Here is a 21,655-nt window from a genome sequence, read left to right on the forward strand (position 1 = left end):
CTTCCAACCCCAGAAGTAACCACTATTGTGATTTCTATCACCATAGATTAGTTTTGTCTATTGTAGAATTTCATATAAAATCTATACAATCTTTAAATGCAAAATACTGGTGGACTTTCAGAAGAGGTTATCTATACTATGAGTTATTCATATTCTTCTGCCCTTTTGTACCTCAAAAACATTGGAGGGGGGCCCTTTAGAAGATTTTGAGAATTTAATTCCATTTGTTGGGCTCTATTAGAATAATTATAAGTCACCACTGTAGGAGACTAAACTAGAAAGGTATCCTGTTTAATGGTCTTCTGAGGATAGGACTAGCAGTTAAAGTAAAAAAGATAAAAAGGGGACTTCTTTTTCCAGTATAGTCACACCTCCGGACACAGACTAAGATGCTCCTGATGGATCACTGATATTATTGTCTGTTAAATGCTCCCTCCTTAGTAAGGCTAAGCCAAGAACACAATACATAAAGCATTCAAGTTACACATCTAAAACCACAACTACAATATGAGGAGAATGCACAAAATTAAAATGGAGTATTATGCATAAAATACAGTTATCCCTAAATAATAAAATTTCTGAAGTATAAAGTTTCTTGTGCATTAATGCAATCCTACAATTATAATCCGTGCATATAAAAGGAGAGAGAAACCAAGTATAACAATTGATCTTTAAAGATTCCAAAACAAAATTAAATAAAGTATTTCTAGCAAATACATACACTGTTCTTTTGTCTTGTCGGAGTAGTTTAGAAGAAAATTCACTCAGAATATCAAGAAATGCCAAATTTAAAGGTGGATGGCTCTCTCCTTGTGGATTAGGCTCTTTAAAAGCAAATTCTATGCCATCTCTGCAACAACAATAAAAGACAAATAAATATTTAAGGGACTACAATACAAAATAACGTAGAAAGGAAATTTCTCTCTACACTTTCATTCCACTACTAAGATGTTTCCTTTGCCATGCATTTAATCCTAGGAATAGAGAGAATAAGGAGGCTATAGTATGAAAATGAGCAAATATATTTACATTTTATTTCATCATTACTTTAAAACAAAACAAACACACACACACACTAACTAGCCTTTAGTTCACCTATCTGGTTTCGTACATCTACATTCTTTCCTTGGTTCTCTTTTCCATAGAAAATAACCCAAATTCTCTCACATAATGATCAACACATTTTCTGCATTTTTCAAGACATAAAGGAGACCTACTATAACATGTAGATTAACTTACAAATGATGACTAAAGACTATTTGTAATGATCCATTTAAGACTAAAGTTCAAAAAATTAAACTTCACTCGGCCCATTTTAACTATATTTATTTAACAATAAATATTTCTATTAATCAAAACAACAACCCACATTATACTCTTATCATAAATCTAACTGTATAAAAAACAATCCACATGAAATTCGGGAGGAGAGAAGGCTATTACATGAAGAAAATGATATACTGCTTCTCAAAATTACTACTACATGTATGGTCCTTACATATTACCTAAAATTAGCATCCAATGTATTAAAAAGCATAAAAAGGAATTTGAGATTTTTAAAGCAAAGTGAAAAGAGAGAGTGAATTAAAGTCGGGGAAGGTATGAGATTAAATTAGAGAATAGAAAAATGTCTATAGGGAGCCATTCAACACTTTAACAACTAAGTAAGCAGGAGGAGTAAAAGAGACACAAATAAAATGGAGTGCTTTCAGTGAAAGACAATCCAAGTCTCGATTTTCCCAAAAGCAAGGCTCTTTATCCACAATTAAGAGATAAAGGGTATTAATATCCATGCATTGGTTATCTTAAAGCTCTAAAGTACACTCATACTTAAAAGTATAATTGATCACTAAATCACACACCCAAAATAAAATCAGATGATTTTCCAATTTTGATAAGACAAAGAAAATTTGCAGACAGAGGTTGTGGCTCAAAACAAGGGAAAAGGTTACTACAAAATAGAGAACAAAACCAGAAAGAAAAAACTTGAAATACAGGAATCAAATCTCAAAAATTTCTCTATCTTGCAGTCAGATTATGACAAAAGCTGTTAAAAGAGACTTTTTAACACCTGATGAATATACGCTGCTTTTCTTCACATAATTCTATAAAGACTTTGTGTGGTTTTAATTAAAGCAAAGACTTTCTATAAAAGGACTTTTAGTCCCAACTCATGTGTTAATGGAGATAGTACTATAACTAGTTCTTAACTTAAGGAGATACGCCACAGATTTGTAAACAAATAATAAAGCATCAACTGCACTTGGTTATCCTAAAAAAACAGACAGATACAAAAAAACTTCATGACTAAAAAACAGGAGAGCTGAATAAAATATCTGGAGATTACTTGTGTAGCATAGCAATGGCTTCTCTTGTTTTCAGTTGATCCAGTCCAAAAGTTAAAGCAAAACGTCGAGCAAGTTCTTTTATGCCGCTAAATGTTGAGGATGATCTATCAAAATTATAGCCATTTTCTTGTATCATTTCATTAAAAAGCTGTTTGGAAAGAAAGAAAGCATGTTAAAGTTTTTTGATAACTATGGAATTATTTACATCTTTTAAAATACCGTATTTTCTATTGAAAACATACTAGATGTTATATAAATGAACGTTGTATAAATGATGTTGTATAAATAAAATGTATTTTATTCTGAAACATGGATTTTAAAAAACATACAAATGACCAAAATTGTAGCACCTCATATATTCTGACTAGAGGTAGTTATTGACATTAGAAACTCTTAAAGTTAGTTATGGCAGAATTCTACTCTGCTGGTATTGATTGGATATTAACAAATAAAAACGGAAAGAAAAAGGAAACCCACTTAATTATTAGGCAACCATGTTCCACTATTTACATTTTTCACATCAAGAACTCTTATCATAAAGTGAGGAAAACAAAATACAATTTTTCAAGTACCAAATTGCAAAGCTTTTTAACAGATAATTGCTACTAGTGATTATGAATACAGTGCAATGAGCACTCTGATCTGCTGGGAACAGAAACTGAGATAATCTTTCTTTCTAGAGACCAATCTGCCAATAGGTAGTGAAACATTTAGAATTTTGATGTCCTTTGACTAAACAATTCTAATTATCAGACTTTATCAAAAGTAATAACATTTGTGCATAATACATCGGTGCAAAAATGTTTGTTTTAGTGCTGTTTATAATTGTAAAAGGATTTTAATTGTGCAAGGATTGTAAAAGACCTCATCATCAAACAAGAAAAGATCTTGGTTAAATTACGGTCCCTCTATAAAATGGAATACTGTACAGTCACTAAAAATGCTGAGGAAAGTATTTAATGGCATTAAAGTGTTCAGGATTTACTAACATGAAAAATTCAGGCTCGAAAAATAGAATGCACAATATGACTTAAATTTTGTAAAAAATAAGACTTCATACAGGAATAAAAAAGACAAAGGGGCTGGCCCCATGGCCGAGTGGTTAAGTTCGCGCGGTCCGCTGCAGGCGGCCCAGTGTTTCGTTGGTTCGAATCCTGGGCGCGGACATGGCACTGCTCATCAAACCACGCTGAGGCAGCGTCCCACATACCACAACTAGAAGAACCCACTACGAAGAATATACAACTATGTATCGGGGGGCTTTGGGGAGAAAAAGGAAAAAATAAAATCTTAAAAAAAAAGACAAAGAAGACTATAAAAACTAAAAACATTGTTAAGTGAAAAAAATTAAGGACAAGTTGTGTTTTTTCTAGTTCCTATATTTCCTAAACTTTCTAGAGCAAGTAGCTATTATTTTATAGCAGAAGAAAAGTTATGCAAATGATTTTTCCTAATTAAACCTGCCTCGCCACTGCCAAAATGAAAATGACTGCTGCGTTTTGATAAGATTGATAAATGTTTATTAAAATACATATGGAAATGTACAAAGAAAAAAGTAAACCTCACCTGAAACCTACCAAAGTGAGTTAACCACAGCTAACATTTTGGTGATTATTTTTCCAGAAATAGAGATATGCACACGTTTACAGGGATGCTCTAATCTTTTTATTTTATTCTCAAACTATATATTGTAGAGACTTTGATACATTAATGAATACAGATCTACACTAATTTTAGGTGCTACGCAATAGACATGGCAGAGATGCACTACACAATATATACCTAATATCCTATTGATGAACATCTGGATTATTTCTAATTTCTTGCTATTATAAACAACGTTGCTATGTACAATATTGTACACCCATTTTTACAAACTTGTCATTATCACCTTGGATAAATTTTTAAAAGCAGAATTGCTGTTTCAAATGGCATACACATTATATATTGCCAAACTGCGTACCAGGAAGGTTGTACCAATATATACTGCTGAAAGTGCTATTCTCCCAATACCTTAGACACCTATTAGGTTTTGCCAATCTTGCCAGTCTAAAAGCAGTCTAAAATGATCTCACTTGCACAACCTCTACTAGTGAGACTGAGTATCTTGTATTTCTATTTTCATGAATTATTGTCTATTGCATCCTTTGCCCAGTTTTCTGTTACCTTGAAAATTATTAAGTGTTAATTATGTTAGCCTAATGTCTTACCTGTTGCAAACTGAGAATAAGGGTCTTTGCACACTGAATTTTGTCTATCTGCCTTGTTTTACTCATTGTTTCTTTGATGATATCTCCATAGTCATTATAATACTAGAAAAGAAATATGCACAATTTAGAGCTTTATCTCTTAAAACCAATAGGCAACAAGACTAATTTTAGGTTAGTCATGTAAGCATGTCACAAAGTATGAATTTGGCTGAAATTATACCTTCAAAGACAAAAGAATGTTACTGGAACTTTAAGATAATTTCTAAGCATATAATCCCTAACTTCAGTAAATTCGGAAATATCAGACAGTTAAGATCTGATCACATTACACTCCAGATGTGGTTTTAAGGAGGCATGTGGTAAAAACAACTCTAGGTTATGAAAATTTTCAGAAATAATACAAAGGATATAAACATAAAGTTCTTGCGCTCTTTCTGAACTATTAAGACAATGAATATAATCACAGTTACTTTAATAAATTATTCATTGCTACTGACATGTAATTCACATGCAGTTTCCAACTTTACTTGGCTTATAGAAACTAATAGCCTGTTAACATTTAAAAGAAAACTTCCTGGTGTGACATTTACATTACACATGAATATTTTTTCCTAATTTAAGATCTTGTTTCAAAATGCACACATAAGCACTATCAGAGATAACAGGATAACCATGACCCATGACTAATAAAATTGACTTTAATCTAGAATATCTAAGTCTAAAAGTTTAAAATTTGTAAAATGACTTCATAAACAACCTTAGTTTAAAAAAAAAATCTAACAATTATCGTGCGAAATAAGTTCCAAAGTAATTTACAATGGTGCTAAAGTTCTAACATATAGCAAAGTATTCCAAAGAGAGAATTAACTAGGTCCTGACAAATTCATTACGTATTTTATTTCATGAAAGCAAAGGCTTAATAAAAGTTTACGTTTATAATTAGATTTTACTTGAGAAAGGATTAAAGAAAAACTATTTTACCATATTTAGTCACATTCCATTAGTACAATTAACAATATTCTTTCTACTACTACTTAAAAATTAGAGAATCCCACATGTATTTATGAAAACTGTGAATAACCTACTGTGAATCAGATCAGATTTTCAGAGCCTAAAGGAACTTTAGCTGTCACAGTGGAACAGATAAAGAAAGGCAGGACCCATGAAGTATTGAGTTACTCAGGGTCACAAGCTACAATAAGTAACCAAGTCAAAACCATACCATCTAGGTCTCCTGACTCCTAAAACAACATTTTTTGATGCTACACCAAGCAGGGGAGGGACACCATGCTGTCGTCTTAAACTAAATCACAAACCCAATTTATAATAGTGACAGGTAACCTAAAACAAGCTGTTTCCAATATTCTAAATAAAGATGAACTCAATAAACCCAAAATGTCCATTAATGGAGGAGTAGAGGTATAAGGAAATGTTACTGAAAATGTCAAATATTTTAAGAGATTTCTTTTATACTAGAAAAGTAACTTACTATTAAAAAATTTCAATGGCAACCAAGTATAAAAGCCAGTGTTACATTCCTTATCTTTTAAGCATTATAAAAATATCTTGCTCTCCATTTTCCAACTTTACCTTCATATACTGCTTGAAGATATCTGCAGCTGTATTCATTTCCACCACAGTATATACAATTAGCTTACAAAATGCTGCAAGTAAATTTCTCCTCTTGTGCAGAGCTTCAATTTTGCTGGCTTCATCCTCCTGCTGACCATCTGGGGAAAAAGTTCCAAACATTAAGCCATCTGTATTTTACTTGAGCTATATATATGTTTAAAATTCTCACTATAAAATACCTTTATTTTGGAGAATTTAAAAAATAAGGAAAAAACATTTAAATAAAAATTACTATCACTTAATATCTTAGTGAATGACCAGCCCATTAATTCCAACACAAAGTTGTAAAGTCAAACAATAATCAAAAGGCTGCGTGGTGAACGTGTTACAGGAACAAGTGGAGTGAGTCAGAGGAACTGATGTTTAGTGAAGTCAGGCTAAGCTTGCCTAACACATTCATCTAGTACTTCCTGAATAGGATAGTTTGCCAAAGAGATCTGCATGTTCAGTGTCTGTTGGTTAAGGTTCCTTCTTCCCTAGAGGGCAGCCAGCCTCAGAAATTCTACTATCTCTTCTAAGGATAATCCCACGTCACCCCCAACTCTTACTGACACACACTTCATTTATACATATTATTTATATTCAGTTAGACTGGCTTAGGAACCATTCTCTCTTTTTAAGATAAATTCACATATTTCTGCTATGATCCATTATGTAAGATCTTGACATTGAGTTATCAGGACTTATTTCCAAATCTGTAGTCAGGGAAGCAGGACTAGAGACTCCAAGTACTGTCAAAGGATTGTTTCTAATTATTTAATACTGTAAATAAAACTGTGATGGAGCCTTTTACATAAAAACCTTTTTAAAGAATTTTCCTCTAAACAAATCTTACAAATAAAATTACTTATAAAAAATACTCTCTTAGGGGCTGGCCCAGTGGTTTAGCGGTTAAGTTCACACTCCCTGCTTTGGTGGCCTGGGGTTCGCAGGTTCAGATCCCAGGCACAGACCTACACACTGCATCAAGCCATGCTGTGGTGGTGCCCCACGCAAAAAATAGAGGAAGATGGCAAAGATGTTAGCTCAGCCACAATCTTCCTCAAACAAAAAGATGAAGATTGGCAACAGATGTTAGCTCACGGACAATCCTTCTCACCAAAAAAAACCACAAACAAAAAACAACACTATCTTATATTGATTTACATTTCTTTGGTTCTCAGTGAAATTAAAGCATTTCATGTGTTTATTAGCCATTTATATTTCCTCTTCTGTGAATAGTAGGTGCATATCCTGTCAGGTCTTCAATGTAAGATTCCCAATATCAAAAAAAATTTTTTGTGTAAAATAAGAATGTTCTTTTAAACAAGTATTTATTTTACCCTGTCTCTGATAATCCATGATAACTGCTAGTAAGTTAAAACCACATTTTTTGAGAACAGAAATTTGTTTCAGACCATCAGAAAAAGTTTTATCATATGTACATATTTCAGAATGACAAAGCCAGTTGCATAGAAACCTAAAACGTTGTTTACTCTTTTAAAAGATTACACTGAATATATAAGCCAACTTTTTCTTAACGACCCTGTGATTATAATGGATTTCTAGACAATATTGCTTCCTATCATTGTTTAATAGTGCTCTCAGGAACTAGAGATACACAGACTTTTTCTCCCTACAGATTAAATTAGCCAGATACTAAGAGTTTTTGAACGCAGATTTTTAGTTTTCTTCACTTCTTACTTATCAAAAATTAGTCACCTTTTCTCTTGTGGCAATTAAAGAATGTGAGACAAGTGCCTAACATACTGGGCCTTTCATAGATGTCAGCTGTCATTATTATTATGTGTTATCAGTGCCTCTAGAAGCATTCCCTATTTTATTCTCCTCTTCTAATCTGATGTGAGTTAACAAAACAAATAACCATGGGCCTACAATACCAGGGTTTGGATGAGGACGAAAAGCAGTGGAAACTATCATATGTTACTGGTGAGACAATAAAACAATACAAGCACTTTGGAGAATAATTTGGCAACATGTGGTCAAGTTTAAGATGCACACAGACTATATAATCCAGCAATTCCACTCTTAAGTATACACTAGAAAAGCACTGCAAGTGTGCTCGAGGAGATGTAAGAACATTTCTTGTAATGATACTTATAACAGGGGAAAAACTGGAAACAGCCTAAATGTTCACCAGTATGAAAACAGATAAAGTACAGTTAATTCATATCAGATAGTATTCAGCAGTCAAAATGAATAAGTTATAACCACATGTCAACACTGACAAATTTCAAAAATAACGCTAATTCAAAAAAGCAAGATGCAAAATAAAATGTTCAACATGATACCATTTATGTGGAAGCTAGCAACAGAAAATAAATGATATATTGTTAACAGATACATAAATTGTAGTAAAATAAAATTAAAATGCAAAGGCATGATAAACACCAAATTCAGGAGAGCAGTTATCTTTAGGGGAAAAGAAAGAATAATGGGACTGGAGAGGGATACAAATGAGGGCTTCTTTTACATCAATGCTTATTCCTTTAAAAAAGAAATCTGAAACAAATACAGTAAAATTTGACAAATGCTGGTGGTAGGTATATACAAATGTGTTATATTTTATACTTCTCCATAGAACTGGAATATAGTTCATTTTTAAAGTGTAAATTGAAAGACACAAAGTCCAAGGAGATAAAGACTCTGAGTGTAATTCCAAGAAACTTCTAGAAAATTCAGGAGTATCGGCAAGCTTACTCTCATTCTATTTCCCATGGTCTAACTGAAGTAAAGGCAGTCCCAACAAACAAAAGGGCTATGGACCAAAACTGATTTTGTATCGGTTTTCGGAATGCAAGTATGCTTTCCCACAGAAGTTTTAAAAATTCCTACTCATCTTTAGGATCCATTTCAGATCTCAGCTTATTTCAATCACGTTTTGATTCCCATAGATCAGTTGGAACTTCCTCTACACGCCCACACTTTGTGCATGCCTCTACTACTTATTGAATGGCATTATAATTACTTGTTTTTAGTGTCTTTTTCACTTGAACTGAATTCTTAAGGAAAATACCTTGTCTCATTTTTTGACATCCATAGCATCTAGTATACTGCTTGCTGACCAATGAATGTTAAAATTAAATTGTAACTAAATCAATAGCTGAAAGGGAAAGGTGAAAAACTCTAAGTATAGAAACTTTAGTATGTGGACTTTGACAACTGTTTTGGCTACTCTAGGTTTCTCAATTCTGTTCTGGTTAAGTTTTTAATACTTGAAAACAAGGCTCTTCATTGATAAAAGCTACAAGCCATATCTAGAATTATATATATTTATATAGACTGATTTGCAATGATGTGTCAGTTTATGTATGCATATATACATACTGAGGTTATATTGTCCTTCGAATATAACTACAAATTAAACACAAACTCAGAAAGAAGCCACCAAATACTATTTGTTTTTTACCTCTTCTTCAAGTAAGGCATCTGTGTATGCAATTAGGGCGTGAAGAGTAACTTAACACCAGGCAAGGCTGGTTCAATTATTTTCCTATGAACATTCTGTACTGCCCCAAACTTTTACAGAACAGTTTCAAACATTTTCTCACATTGAGAAATTACACATTTTAATAGCCCACCAAAGTATGAATACCTGTTATAAAAGTATACAACAAAAACATCACTTCAAGAAATACTTCGTTCTGCTCAAATTACCTGAATACTGGTATTACCAATGATTAAGGGGAAGAGGGAGCACATTTTATTGAGTACCTACTATATGCCCAGTCACTGTACTAGTCGCATTGTTCAATTTAATTAATTTGCACAGTTCTGTTAAAGTAGCTGCAAAATAGAAAAATAGGCTTAGGGCTAGAGAGAAGCAAAGATCTGACTCCAAAGACGCTCTGCGATACCACATTGTCTTTACAATGTTACAAAAAATGCACACAGGGGGCCGGCCCCGTTGCTGAGTGGTTAAGTTTGTGCACTCCTGTTCGGTGGCCCAGGGTTTCGCCAGTTCAGATCCAGGGCATGGACCGAGCACCACTCATCAAGCCATGCTAAGGCAGCGTCCCACATGCCTCAACTAGAAGGACCCACAACTAAAAATATACAACTATGCACCAGGGGCTTTGGGGAGAAGAGGGAAAAATACAATCTTAAAAAAAATAAAATGAACACATGTGCTAGAACATGTACCTGTGTTTCATGTTTTAAGAATAAAATATCAAATAGTCGTGGAACACATTACATCATTGTTACTTAAATTTGATTTACAGTAGATACACAGATTTAACAAAAAGATGGCAATAAAATTACCTGCACTGTTATTATCATCATCCTGTTCAATGAAAACATGATCCAGAATAAAGCTGAGCAACTCAGACTGCAATGAAGAATCAGGAGTGTAAACTAATGGCTCTAACATGTCACGCCCTCCTGACATAATCTGATGGCTGAAGATCATCAAAATATCACATAGAATAGTGAAGGCCTATTAAAAAAGAAAAAGGACAGCATGCTATAAACCAAGATTTCTCACCATCAGCCACAAGTAACTTACATATTTAACACAGAAATACAATCCAACTTTCTATATTTGAAACCCAAGAAAAATCAGTGTTTAATATTTTCCTAAGATTTTAAAGCTAAGGAGTGTAATTTCTGTAACAAAGACTACTAATATTTGCATCATGCTTTACTAACTGCAAGGGAGTTTCACAAATATTCTTTTTTACTCTCAGCAACTTTAAGTGACTTGTGCAACATGTTAACACTACCAAAACATGCAGTCAGGACTCAACCTCAGGTTTTCGGACTACAATCCTACACTCTACACTATAGCATAACACCTCATGGTATACATTCTCAAATATAAAATAATGTAAAAACTTGGTACCATTCTTTTCTTCTATGGAAGTAAAAAACTTATACCAAATGGATGAACATCTCCTAGAAGATCTCTTAGAAGAGAGATCACAAAGTCCAGTCCAGGGTACTTTTTAAGCACTCTCATTGTCAATATGTGTGGTGATTAAGCAGAAAACACATAAGCAAGTATGGGCCTGCTTACTACTCACCAGGTAAACCTGATACTATCATAATAAAGATAAGCCTGAGTTATATCTCAAGGAGCTTAATAAAAACTCAGCCAGGAGTTTTAAAATAGAGTCAAACACTGGTAAAACCGGTCAGAAGGTAACTGGAAAAATTTAATTATTTGTTGGGAATAGGTAATAAAAATAGAATTTGGGGGTCACAAAGTCAACAGGAAATTACACTTAAGGGAAGACTACTGCTAGAAAGACAGATTATAACACAGAGCACAAAGCAGATCTAAAAATAGCTTTGTCTTTTGGGAACTAACCACATTTATTTTTTCCTCTTTACTTCATGCTTCTACCTCTTCTTCAAATCTCTTCCCCTCATTTTACAACTATAGTAGTAATTTATACTTATCAGGATATTTGAGTTTACAAAACCTTTTGCAACACACATAGTAATGATACAAGTAATAAGCATGGTGATAATTACTAATTAGGTGAACTGGCAAGTCAAGTGACCTGACCAGGACATATTCCTGGAAGCTATTAGGAAGACTGACAGGCAAGCTATTTAGTGACCAAAAATAATTAATCTCCAAGGCCTAAACAACAGATTATAGAGGAGTTTACACACAATAACCCACAAGGAATTATGTGTTAACACTGTAAAAAATAGGGAATATTAAGCTGAATATTTTGGTGGCATGTGAAAACATATCAAGTAATATTTCATGTATTAAGTTTGGATCGTGCATACTTCACTAAAATCCTATTCTAAAAGCTTAACTCTAAACTCAATTTACTACCTTCAGAAATTTTGTTCTCCTTTCATCTGAATTGTAGAGATGAAAACTAAAGTTCCAAGTCCTTCATTGTACAGTTCAAAAGTACATACTAAAAACCGAAGAGAATTCAGCAATGTAATAATTATTGCAATATAGTTTGTACTTTTACAAGAAAAATGCAAAATTCAGTAAACTGGATCTTGGCTATTTAATATCTTCTAATTTATTTGTGCCCAAGCATATATGCATGGGACGCACAAGAGAGTTGGAAATAAGAACAATCAGACCAACAGTTGGATGTTGAATGTAAATTTTTAACTATAAAAATCCAAATGTATTTCATTAAAATTAGTTTTGATATATTAAAATGAAATAAAGAGAAATGACTAACAAAAGGGTTGAACAATTTTCTTGGTAGCTTTACAGCTGAATGACTATATCCGAATGACTTTCTTGGTAGCTTTAAGAAGTAAACACACTCTTAACTAAAATAAACAGTACCCAACATAACAAAAGCTGCTGAAAATAGCACTTTTGATGACTCCTAGGGCTCTACTCCAATATACAAAGGTTAACTAAGATGAAATGGTCAAAAAAACCTTGAAATCACTATAAGCATTTTGACTGTATCGTATTAGTATCGTTATTAGTATTTTTTACAAAATGATTATAAAACTATCTTCCCCACAGAAACATTTAGAAAGCATGTGTCCAAAAAAGCTTAATACTCTATTAGGGAATTAGAACTAAATAGGGTCTTAGTCCCAGGATCAGAATTCATTTTACAGATGGGAAAACTACCTATGGCACCAGGTAACAATATATTTCCAGAATGAGAAGGTTTGCAGTAACAGAATCATGAGGGCACATGGGGTGGGAAGGTAACACTTTGATGGCAGGCAAGTAATTAGAATTTTTATCTCAGACAAAGTCCACAAAGGGAAAAATAACTTACACAATCAGGATGGGCGGGAATGTCAACACTGACAATATTCTCAGAGATGACAAACCCATATACACCTTTCCTCCCTGAGGCATACTTGCTATACTTGCTGCTTTCGGGAATAACTTTTGTAACTTCATACACCTAATTCTACACAAGCTTCCTCGGCCAACCAAAAGTTCACTTTATGCCAGCCAATTCACTTTTAAGAAAGACCTACATTAGTGCCTGTTTTTGCTAAATGAAAGAAATTCGAAGAGGATTTCCACTTCTCCAAAAAAGGGGGAAAAGTGAAAATAGCGTTCAGCATTTCTTTTGCAGCAAGCCATTACAGAGGCAACGCACACCCCAAGCAGAGAGAGTAGCACCACCAAGCTCCCTCCCCAGGAACTACACTTGGCATCTCAGCACGAAGCTGCCATAGCTTTGAACTGTCTGTGAACATCGGTGCTTCATCTTGATTTACTTTGGGAGTTTATTTTTTCAGTCTAGGAACGCTCAAAAAATTTTTCCATATTAATTAATGGTAATTGCTTCTTCACTTTACGCCATTTTAGCTTACAACAGGTTTCAGAAGAATGCTCCACTTTCAGATAGTGGGGTGAAGCCTGTATATGGGTCTGTTTACCAAGTGTGTCATAAAGAAACAGTAATACAGGATAACTACACTATGAGGGTAATCTATAAATGCAATTCATAAAACTGTATGAAATTTTTAATCTGTTTTTTGAATATGGTGTATTTTTTGACTATAGTGTACATGGACAGATAAAAGATATTTCTACTTTGCTCAATGTCAGCATGACTTAAATTTTCTATATTAGTTCAGATATTTATTAAGGGTTGCTTACAAAAGATTGCTATCTACAGTAGTTACTAACCTGTTCCTTAACAGTAGTATTCACGTTGGTCAGGTAATGCTGACATATCTGACAGAATACCCTCATCTGTTTCTTTAAACGCAGCAAGTCATCCTTGAAAAGATTTAACATGAACATTTTAAAATACTGTTAAAAAAAAATCCTCATTCAGTATTTAAGGTATTTTAAATTACATAAAAGTTTTTATATATTTAACTACGTTAACTTTGCTTACATATTAGATTTAAATAATTCTTTATTATTTATCAGGAAAGAAAACAAATTAGACCATTTTTCTTAAAAATCTCAACACACTGCAGCCTTAAAAATATCAGGTATATTAATAGATAATATCCTAAGTGGTCTAGGTTCTTTAGAATGAGAAAACTTCTAACTACATATGGCTATCTGTAATAAATCCACTACCTCAGAATGCTAAAGAATAAAGATTTATGCTCCATCCTTGTTTTGTAATTTGAAGGGTAGCCAACTGATAAACGGAGGAAATCAATTAATAAAAAAGGGACAGCATCTTTCACTTCTTATTTGAAGGATACTGGTTGTACTTTTTCAAAACAGAGAGGGACAAAACTCAAGTTTTGCGGTATTACTCCAATTTTAAAAAAACTTTAAATGTCTCATAAACAAACTAAAAAGACGAATCTTTTTCTTACTTTTTTTCTATTTCTAAATATTTGCCAGTTAATTTAAAATAGAAAACTATTCTATAAAGATCATCCACACTAACATATTTAAGGCATAACCTTTCCTTTGGTCCATCTTCTGATACTGGATGCCAAATGATAGAATATCAGTACATATTTGGTGTATGTAATAGATGAATTAAATAAAAACAGGTTTAACTAGGAGATCAATTTGGTGAGGAAAACTCAACCAAGCTTCGGCATAAATAACTATGTATTCAGTAACATTCATTTTTACCTTTTTCTTCTACTAAAAATATTACCTATTTTCCCATTCTAATTTTTATCTCAATGCTTTCAATTTAGGTTAGCAATCATATTTGCTAATATAGTTATTGTCCCTACTATAAGCTTGATGAGTTAAATAAACTTCTTGGGTGTCTGACAAAAAGTACACTATTTGGGGGCAGGCCTGGTGGTGTAGTGGTTAAGTTCACACACTCCACTTCAGCAGCCCAGGGATCATCAGTTAGGATCCCAGGCATGGAGCTACACACTGCTCATCAAGACACGTTGTGGCAGCATCCCACATACAAATTACAGAAAGACTGGCATAGATGTTAGCTCAACAACAAGCTAGCTCACCAAAAAAAAAAAAACAAAAAAAAAAAAACAGACTATTTTAACAACAATACTACATTGCTTTTTCAAGGGGGCAATATCCACTTGTAGATATAACAGCATCTTGTGCTTAAAAGCTCAGAAATTCTAAGCATTTAAAATTATTCTGTGGTTTTATGCAAAACAAACTTATTATCAAGAGGATTCCCTTTTGAGGAAAATACCTATGAACAACTAATTCTAACTTCCAGAAATTGCTTAATATTTATAAAATGTGCCCAAATAATATTTAAGGCAACATCTACTGCTACAAGTACAATGTTTAAGCTTCGAATTTACAAATGGAAAGGCGGTACTGTTTAGTTCAATTACTAAACACATCAAGGATTACCAACATGGATAAAATTTTGAAAGTCCTATGACCTGGTAGCTGGCATACTATACTCAACCAAAAGTGATTTATCGTGAATTTGGAACATCAGTAATTTGGTACATTAGTAGAGAGATCCTAAGTATGAACAAAGTGATCCAAAAGCAATACCAAGGTATAAGAAGATCTAGGGACAGTTGGCTGGTTATCATCAATTTATGTAATCCAATAGCTGTATCTCTTGTTTCAAAGGCTCTTGGTCATGATTAACATGACCTATATTTCTATATGTACACAACACTTTTGAGAATAATATGGAAATCCATAAATTATGCTACCTTCAAACGTGAACAATCTTTAATTTAAAATCATACCCTGAAACAAAACATATTAATGTTCTTTCATTGAATATACATCAAACCACAAACACTATCATTCTGAAAGATACATACATCTAAAACAGTAGATTAGAAATAAGCAAAACTTTATTGAAATAACTGGTCTTATTAAACATATAAGTTTGCTGAAATGAGTTAATGTATTTTATCAAATAAAAACTCCACTGAACCACCACAGACCTTTGTAGAGCTGCTTTCAGTTATCTTTGCAAGCTGCCAAAGGATTACATAGTGAGTACATTGCAGTGCATGAATAACAATCTGTAAAAAGAACCAAGAGAACACAGTTAAAATTAAAAAGTCATAAGTCTTCATTTTCAAAGTTAAATATGTAACTTGTAAATAAATAGAAACCTGCTCAGGCATGTCTCCATTTTCAATTCCGGTTTTCAACAGTTTGTAATTACAAGCAAACAAATCCCACTTTGAGAGATCATGGGCACTGTAAAAAAGAATTAAGTTGGTTAAGCTTAATCACATTTGTTTCAGGATTGAGTGTTAACAGAAGGCTGTTAAAGTAAATATAGTAAATTGTTCAACGTGAACTCACAAAAACAAATTTATTTCTTTAAAAAGTATGTTAACTGATAATTTGTCAGTCATTCCCCAATTCAAAACACGATTGTCCCAAGTACTTTTTCCCCAATAGCAAAAGAAATCCAATAAAGAATTTGATAACATTATAACCCCAAAATGGAAGTTGGTTTTGATTTTGCTAAAGAAATCAAAAACTTCAACATTCAACTTACTTATGAAAAGCAGTGATTCTCTTCAATGTTGATAATACCTGATATGCATCATCTTCATCAGGTTCTTCACCCTAAGAATATTAATTATATAATAATAAACATTAATCACTACCAAAGTGAAAAGTCTTAGGTTACTGCATTGGTGATACCACCTCGAAAAGAAAGAATAATGTAATAAAAACCACAAATTAACTTTGTCAGTCAATACCCAGATCCTGCCAAATTTAAAGAAATATGGTTGGAGTAATAAGTTAACACAGACTTATCAGGTATATTATACTCAAGAGAGAAAAACTGAATGACATTTTCCCTTTCCTTTTAAGTAAACTTGACACAAAACTATGAAGACATCTACTCTTTCACAGTAATAAATGCATGAGGACAACACAAAGAAAAATATATTAGAGGACAAGCAAGACAGCATAAAGACAACACTCAAAGGACAAAACCTAAGAAGATGAAACACAGTGCTCAAGAAAGATGTATCAGACCAACCACAATTAATTTGGAAAAACTCCCAGAATAAGGACTAAAGATATACCAGCCCTTTCTGGGTACCAACTTTCCAATTTAGAGTAAATAAAGTTTTTGAAAATGTTATGAGTCTTACTACATGAAATATGATTTTCTTAAACACTATAAAACTTACTGTACTGAACCCTGGGTCTCTCAAAAAAACCATTTACTTGTTTTTAAACTTTAATTTTTCTACAAAGTAATTAAACTTAATTAACAAATCATTGCTTGATTTTAAATTAACTTATCCTAATCATATTCATATCCAGCCAAGAGCAGAGCCATTAAAATTTTTAACTAAGAATGTGACGATTGTACATCAACATATTTTGCACAAACTTCCAATTAAGCAAAAATTAGTAAGCATGCAATATTACACACAAAAAAGAAAGTTAAAGTAACTTAAAAAAGAAAACTGGAAATTACAAAGTCTATATCATTTTTGCAGCATCAATGACAAAAGTAACATGGAAAATGCTAAATGCATTAATTTGAGAATTATGACTTTTATTTTATGCAAATCAATTAAATTGTTAAGTAATTATTTCCAGAAAAGATAAAAATCACAATAAAAAATATAAGTGCATTTGACTGACACGCTTTAAGCCTCTTTGGGAATACAACAGAACAGCACAGGAAACCCCAAAATCAACAGTGGCTGTAACAGCAATTTATCAAGGCTTTATAATATCAAAGACCATAACTGCTTTTCCTCACTAACACTGCCAAAACACTAAGAAAGACCCTACTTTTTGAGGCTACGTGGCCACAGTCTAGCCCTACTTTTCTGTTCCATTAACACCTTGTTCCCTAACAACATCTTGTTCAATTAAACCCTCATAACTTCCCAGATCCCTTCTTTAAAATAAAAAAAGGGAAAGATGTTAGTTTTGCTTTCACCTTCTCCATGTCACAGATTCTTAACTCCTTCCTATTTTGGTGGAGGGGTAATAGTAGCATGATGAATCAAAGAACAGAAAGTCTGAAAATCTTCTCAACATACTGCCAGGGACTATCACCAGGACTAATTTGGTTACTGAAGGGGCCCAACTGACAAAATACTTGTAATATATACCTCTTGCAGAAAATCTTCAAGAAGCCGGTTAAATTTATCTGCCAATTCGTCTATCAGTTGACTTCTTGAAATATCTACTCTGTTGAAGATTGTGAACTCTTCATTACAGAGTGCATGATAAGTTTTAGAACATGCTTCCAAAACATCTGTATCTGTGTGCTTTTCTACAATATTCCGGATCTGTCGTAATAAGGCATCCAAATGCTGGAAAATCAAAGTTTTTTCATTAAAACAAAGGTATATATGATAGACGTAAAACAACTACACCACCTCAACGAAAATCTTCAAATATAGTAACTCCACAGCCCATAGAGCATACATTTTAAGGTGGTTTTCTAGTCATGACAAATAAATACACTGACCCACCCATATTTATTTCCTCAACTTGAACAGGAATAACATTACCTATATCTCATAGGGATTTGGTGAGAATGCTAATACACATGAAGAAATTACAATAGTTCCTGGAACATAGTAAAAGTTTTCAATGGATATTAGCTGCTCTCATTTTGTAATTGTTATTACCTAGTTACCAACCCCTTATTTCCATAAATGATCAGTGACATAATCACATGATGGCTAGGAGTGAGGGTACTACTGTGGGGATGAATCAAAGGGAAGCCGCAATAGTGCCATTCTCTAAATCTAACTGATCTAAAATCTAGAAGGCACATAAGAGACAGGTTTGCTTTCACATTAGAAATTACAAAAACATATTTCCAAAAATATAAACAATGTGATGGGATGATAAACTAACAATTTTTCGTCAAGGTTTTTTATACACAGAAAATACCATACCTTTTCTAATCGTCCAGTGGTATATATTTCCAAATCAAAGTACTGAGGCAGCTGCAACAAGTTAGTCACTTTTTCTGCATCTACAGAGTACTTTGTAATAAAAAAAAATGTCAAAAACAACACAATGGTGGTAAGTAAGTATTATAAAATTCTGTGCGGCATTTCCAAAGAAAATCTATAATTTCTTAGTAACACTCTGATATTGACACAAACTTACTTTAGCTAATAACTGAGGAAGGGCCACAGCAAAAAGTTCAGTGATTTTTGTCCTGTCATCCAGTTGAGTCTTCTTCTCCTTTGCTGTCAGCACCTAAAGTAACACAACAACGTTTTTAAGTATTTATTAATAAGCACATTAACACTGTTAGGTGCTCAAATTTAAGTTAAAATATACAAAATAAATAATAAAACTACATTTTAAATGATGGATACAAAAATTTCTACTATAAAACTTGAACCCCAAAAGTGACAGAGAGTAACTTGCACCTTATTTTTTTTAAAGCCACCTAAAATAACAAAAAAAATTTGAACAGCTCTAGAGGCAAAATCAATACCCAATTAGACTAACCAACTCCACCTTTGGATGAAAGGAGAAGCAGTCAGGAATAGGAAATGTAGTTTAGGAGCTTATATAATAGTGGGATTAAGCAGCATTTCAGCCTACTCTAAGCTGTGGGCCATGATCCATGGTTTATGAGTTCAACATAGTTAAGTTACTACCAGCAATTAGAAAAACAAGAAAAAAGTAGAAAGAAAACAGAATGCATCACATAAGTTTCAGTACTGTTTGATGAAATTTTGTTTCAGTTATACACAAAAACACACATATAAATGTGTACTAGAATACAATACAAAAACGTATTTTTGCGCTTTGTAATAAAAGAAGTTTGAAAGCCTGTGGAATTACTGGCATACAATGCAAATATATGAGAACTTTGCAATAATGCATTTAAATCTAATCCCAAGAAACAGGAATTACCCCATTTTAACGAATAATTGTGTTATTTCTAATTTTCATTAAAAGAAACAGAAAGCAAATCTAAAAAATAAACCAAAGCACACAAATGCACCATTCTAAAATGGCATACTACATTCAGTCTTGAAGGCAGGGACTGTCCATCACTATATTTCCTGTAGCAACTAACACACTGTCTTATGGAAGAAACTCAAATTTCCCAAATTGGTAATGTTGTAAAATTTACTTGCAACACATTTTTAAGCAAAGATCATCTCGAAAATAAAATGTTAGGTTTCAAAAATTTAGTTCTATAGTTACAAATAGGAATTTTTTAAAAGATAGTGAAAAAGGAAACATAGTTTAAAATACTGAAAATATAGTAGCATACCCTTTTTCCTGTCCCTCTTCCCACTGGAGGATGACATTCAGCTGCTTGTCTGATGGTACAAAGCATTATTTCAATCAGAGCACTCTCTTGTCTGTCTGTTAGTGCTGAAAAAAAAAAAATCAGAGTTAGCCTATTTCTTTTCCCTATATGCCACTTATAATTATTACATAACACTTCCTTCTGCCTGTGACAGAATCTGACCTATTGTACTAAAGAAAATTTCATTACCGTATCACAGAAAGGATCAGAACAAGTTAAACTCTCCGAGACATTTACAAATCTGTTCAAACTGGTCTACAATTGGAGCAAAAAAAATATAAAGAGATACCAAAAAGAAAACTTTTTTAAGAACGCTGACAGCAACCATATCTTTCTATATAGCATAATATTCATGTGTATGAAAACAAAATTATTCACAAAATAAGATTTTCAGTTACTTTAACACTGAAAGTTAAACGAATGGAATATGTAAAATCTATTTTCAGAACTGTCTAGACAGCAAAAATACCATAATTAAACATCCTTACCTTCCTCTCCACTAAGTGGCTCCTCCAGTAACAAGCTATTCATACATTCCCAGTCCTTCAGCAGCTCAGTAGCACAGTCCCACATGCTATCCACAAGGTATGCTGCATGCTCATGTAACTAAAATTTAAAAAGAGCAACATGCTCTTAGACAAACAGCATACTAGCCTTAACTCAAAAGAATGGAAGCTTTGTTGGCACCATGTAGAAACTCAACAGTGATCTGTTTTTTAAGGTCAAGTGCAAGAAGAGACAGAAAAGAAACTGCCTTAGTTTGCTGTGTATAAGTAAACCCTGTTAGGTAGTATCATTAAGCATTTCTCACAGTAATCATTAACATAAAAATTATTTTTTGAAAAGATTACATGCACACATATTTAGACACAATATTACATAAGTTAACTAATCTCAGTTATAAAATATACTACAAATTTTAACTGAATGGGAATGATAATGGTTACTTAAAACTTAAAATGTTTACTTATCAATTCAATATATATGCAAATTATTTTCTTCATTATGTGACGCTTAAAAGGCCCTACAACTTCCCAACTGATTTTAGGGGACCAGCATTACCATGATACCAAAATCTGTCAAAGACATTATAGAAATAAAAAAATATATAGACCAACATACAGGGAATATCTTCAAAAGAACAGGCAAACTGAAACCAGCAACATATATATAGGATAATAGATCATGACTAAGCAGGGTTTATCCTAGGAATGCAAGGTTGGTTCAACATTCGAAAAATCAATTAACATAATTCAATAATTAACATAAATGAAGGATAAAATAAATCAATCATCTCAAGGATGCAGAAAAAGCACTGGACAGATTTCAACAT

At 32.9% G+C, this 21,655-nt stretch overlaps 1 protein-coding gene across 5 annotated transcripts in view; it reads right to left on the reverse strand.

Moving 5' to 3' along the window:
• Positions 1-21,655, reverse strand: part of STAG2 (stromal antigen 2) — a 118,501-nt gene that overhangs the window by 17,305 nt on the left and 79,541 nt on the right. For all 5 annotated transcript variants that reach the window (XM_046673028.1, XM_046673030.1, XM_046673029.1 and 2 more), the window contains exons 15-28: positions 20,811-20,928; positions 20,284-20,387; positions 19,155-19,247; positions 18,938-19,027; positions 18,140-18,343; positions 16,549-16,619; positions 16,154-16,241; positions 15,980-16,060; positions 13,788-13,880; positions 10,454-10,628; positions 6,149-6,288; positions 4,559-4,660; positions 2,348-2,496; positions 722-850 (exon numbers count right to left, since the gene is read on the reverse strand). In XM_046673028.1, coding sequence (XP_046528984.1) covers positions 722-850; positions 2,348-2,496; positions 4,559-4,660; positions 6,149-6,288; positions 10,454-10,628; positions 13,788-13,880; positions 15,980-16,060; positions 16,154-16,241; positions 16,549-16,619; positions 18,140-18,343; positions 18,938-19,027; positions 19,155-19,247; positions 20,284-20,387; positions 20,811-20,928 — 1,637 coding nt within the window. The remainder of the gene's footprint in view (positions 1-721; positions 851-2,347; positions 2,497-4,558; positions 4,661-6,148; positions 6,289-10,453; positions 10,629-13,787; positions 13,881-15,979; positions 16,061-16,153; positions 16,242-16,548; positions 16,620-18,139; positions 18,344-18,937; positions 19,028-19,154; positions 19,248-20,283; positions 20,388-20,810; positions 20,929-21,655) is intronic.

This window comes from Equus quagga, chromosome 10 (assembly GCF_021613505.1).
Source record: "Equus quagga isolate Etosha38 chromosome 10, UCLA_HA_Equagga_1.0, whole genome shotgun sequence".
In the NCBI taxonomy this organism is placed as follows: Eukaryota; Metazoa; Chordata; class Mammalia; order Perissodactyla; family Equidae; genus Equus; species Equus quagga.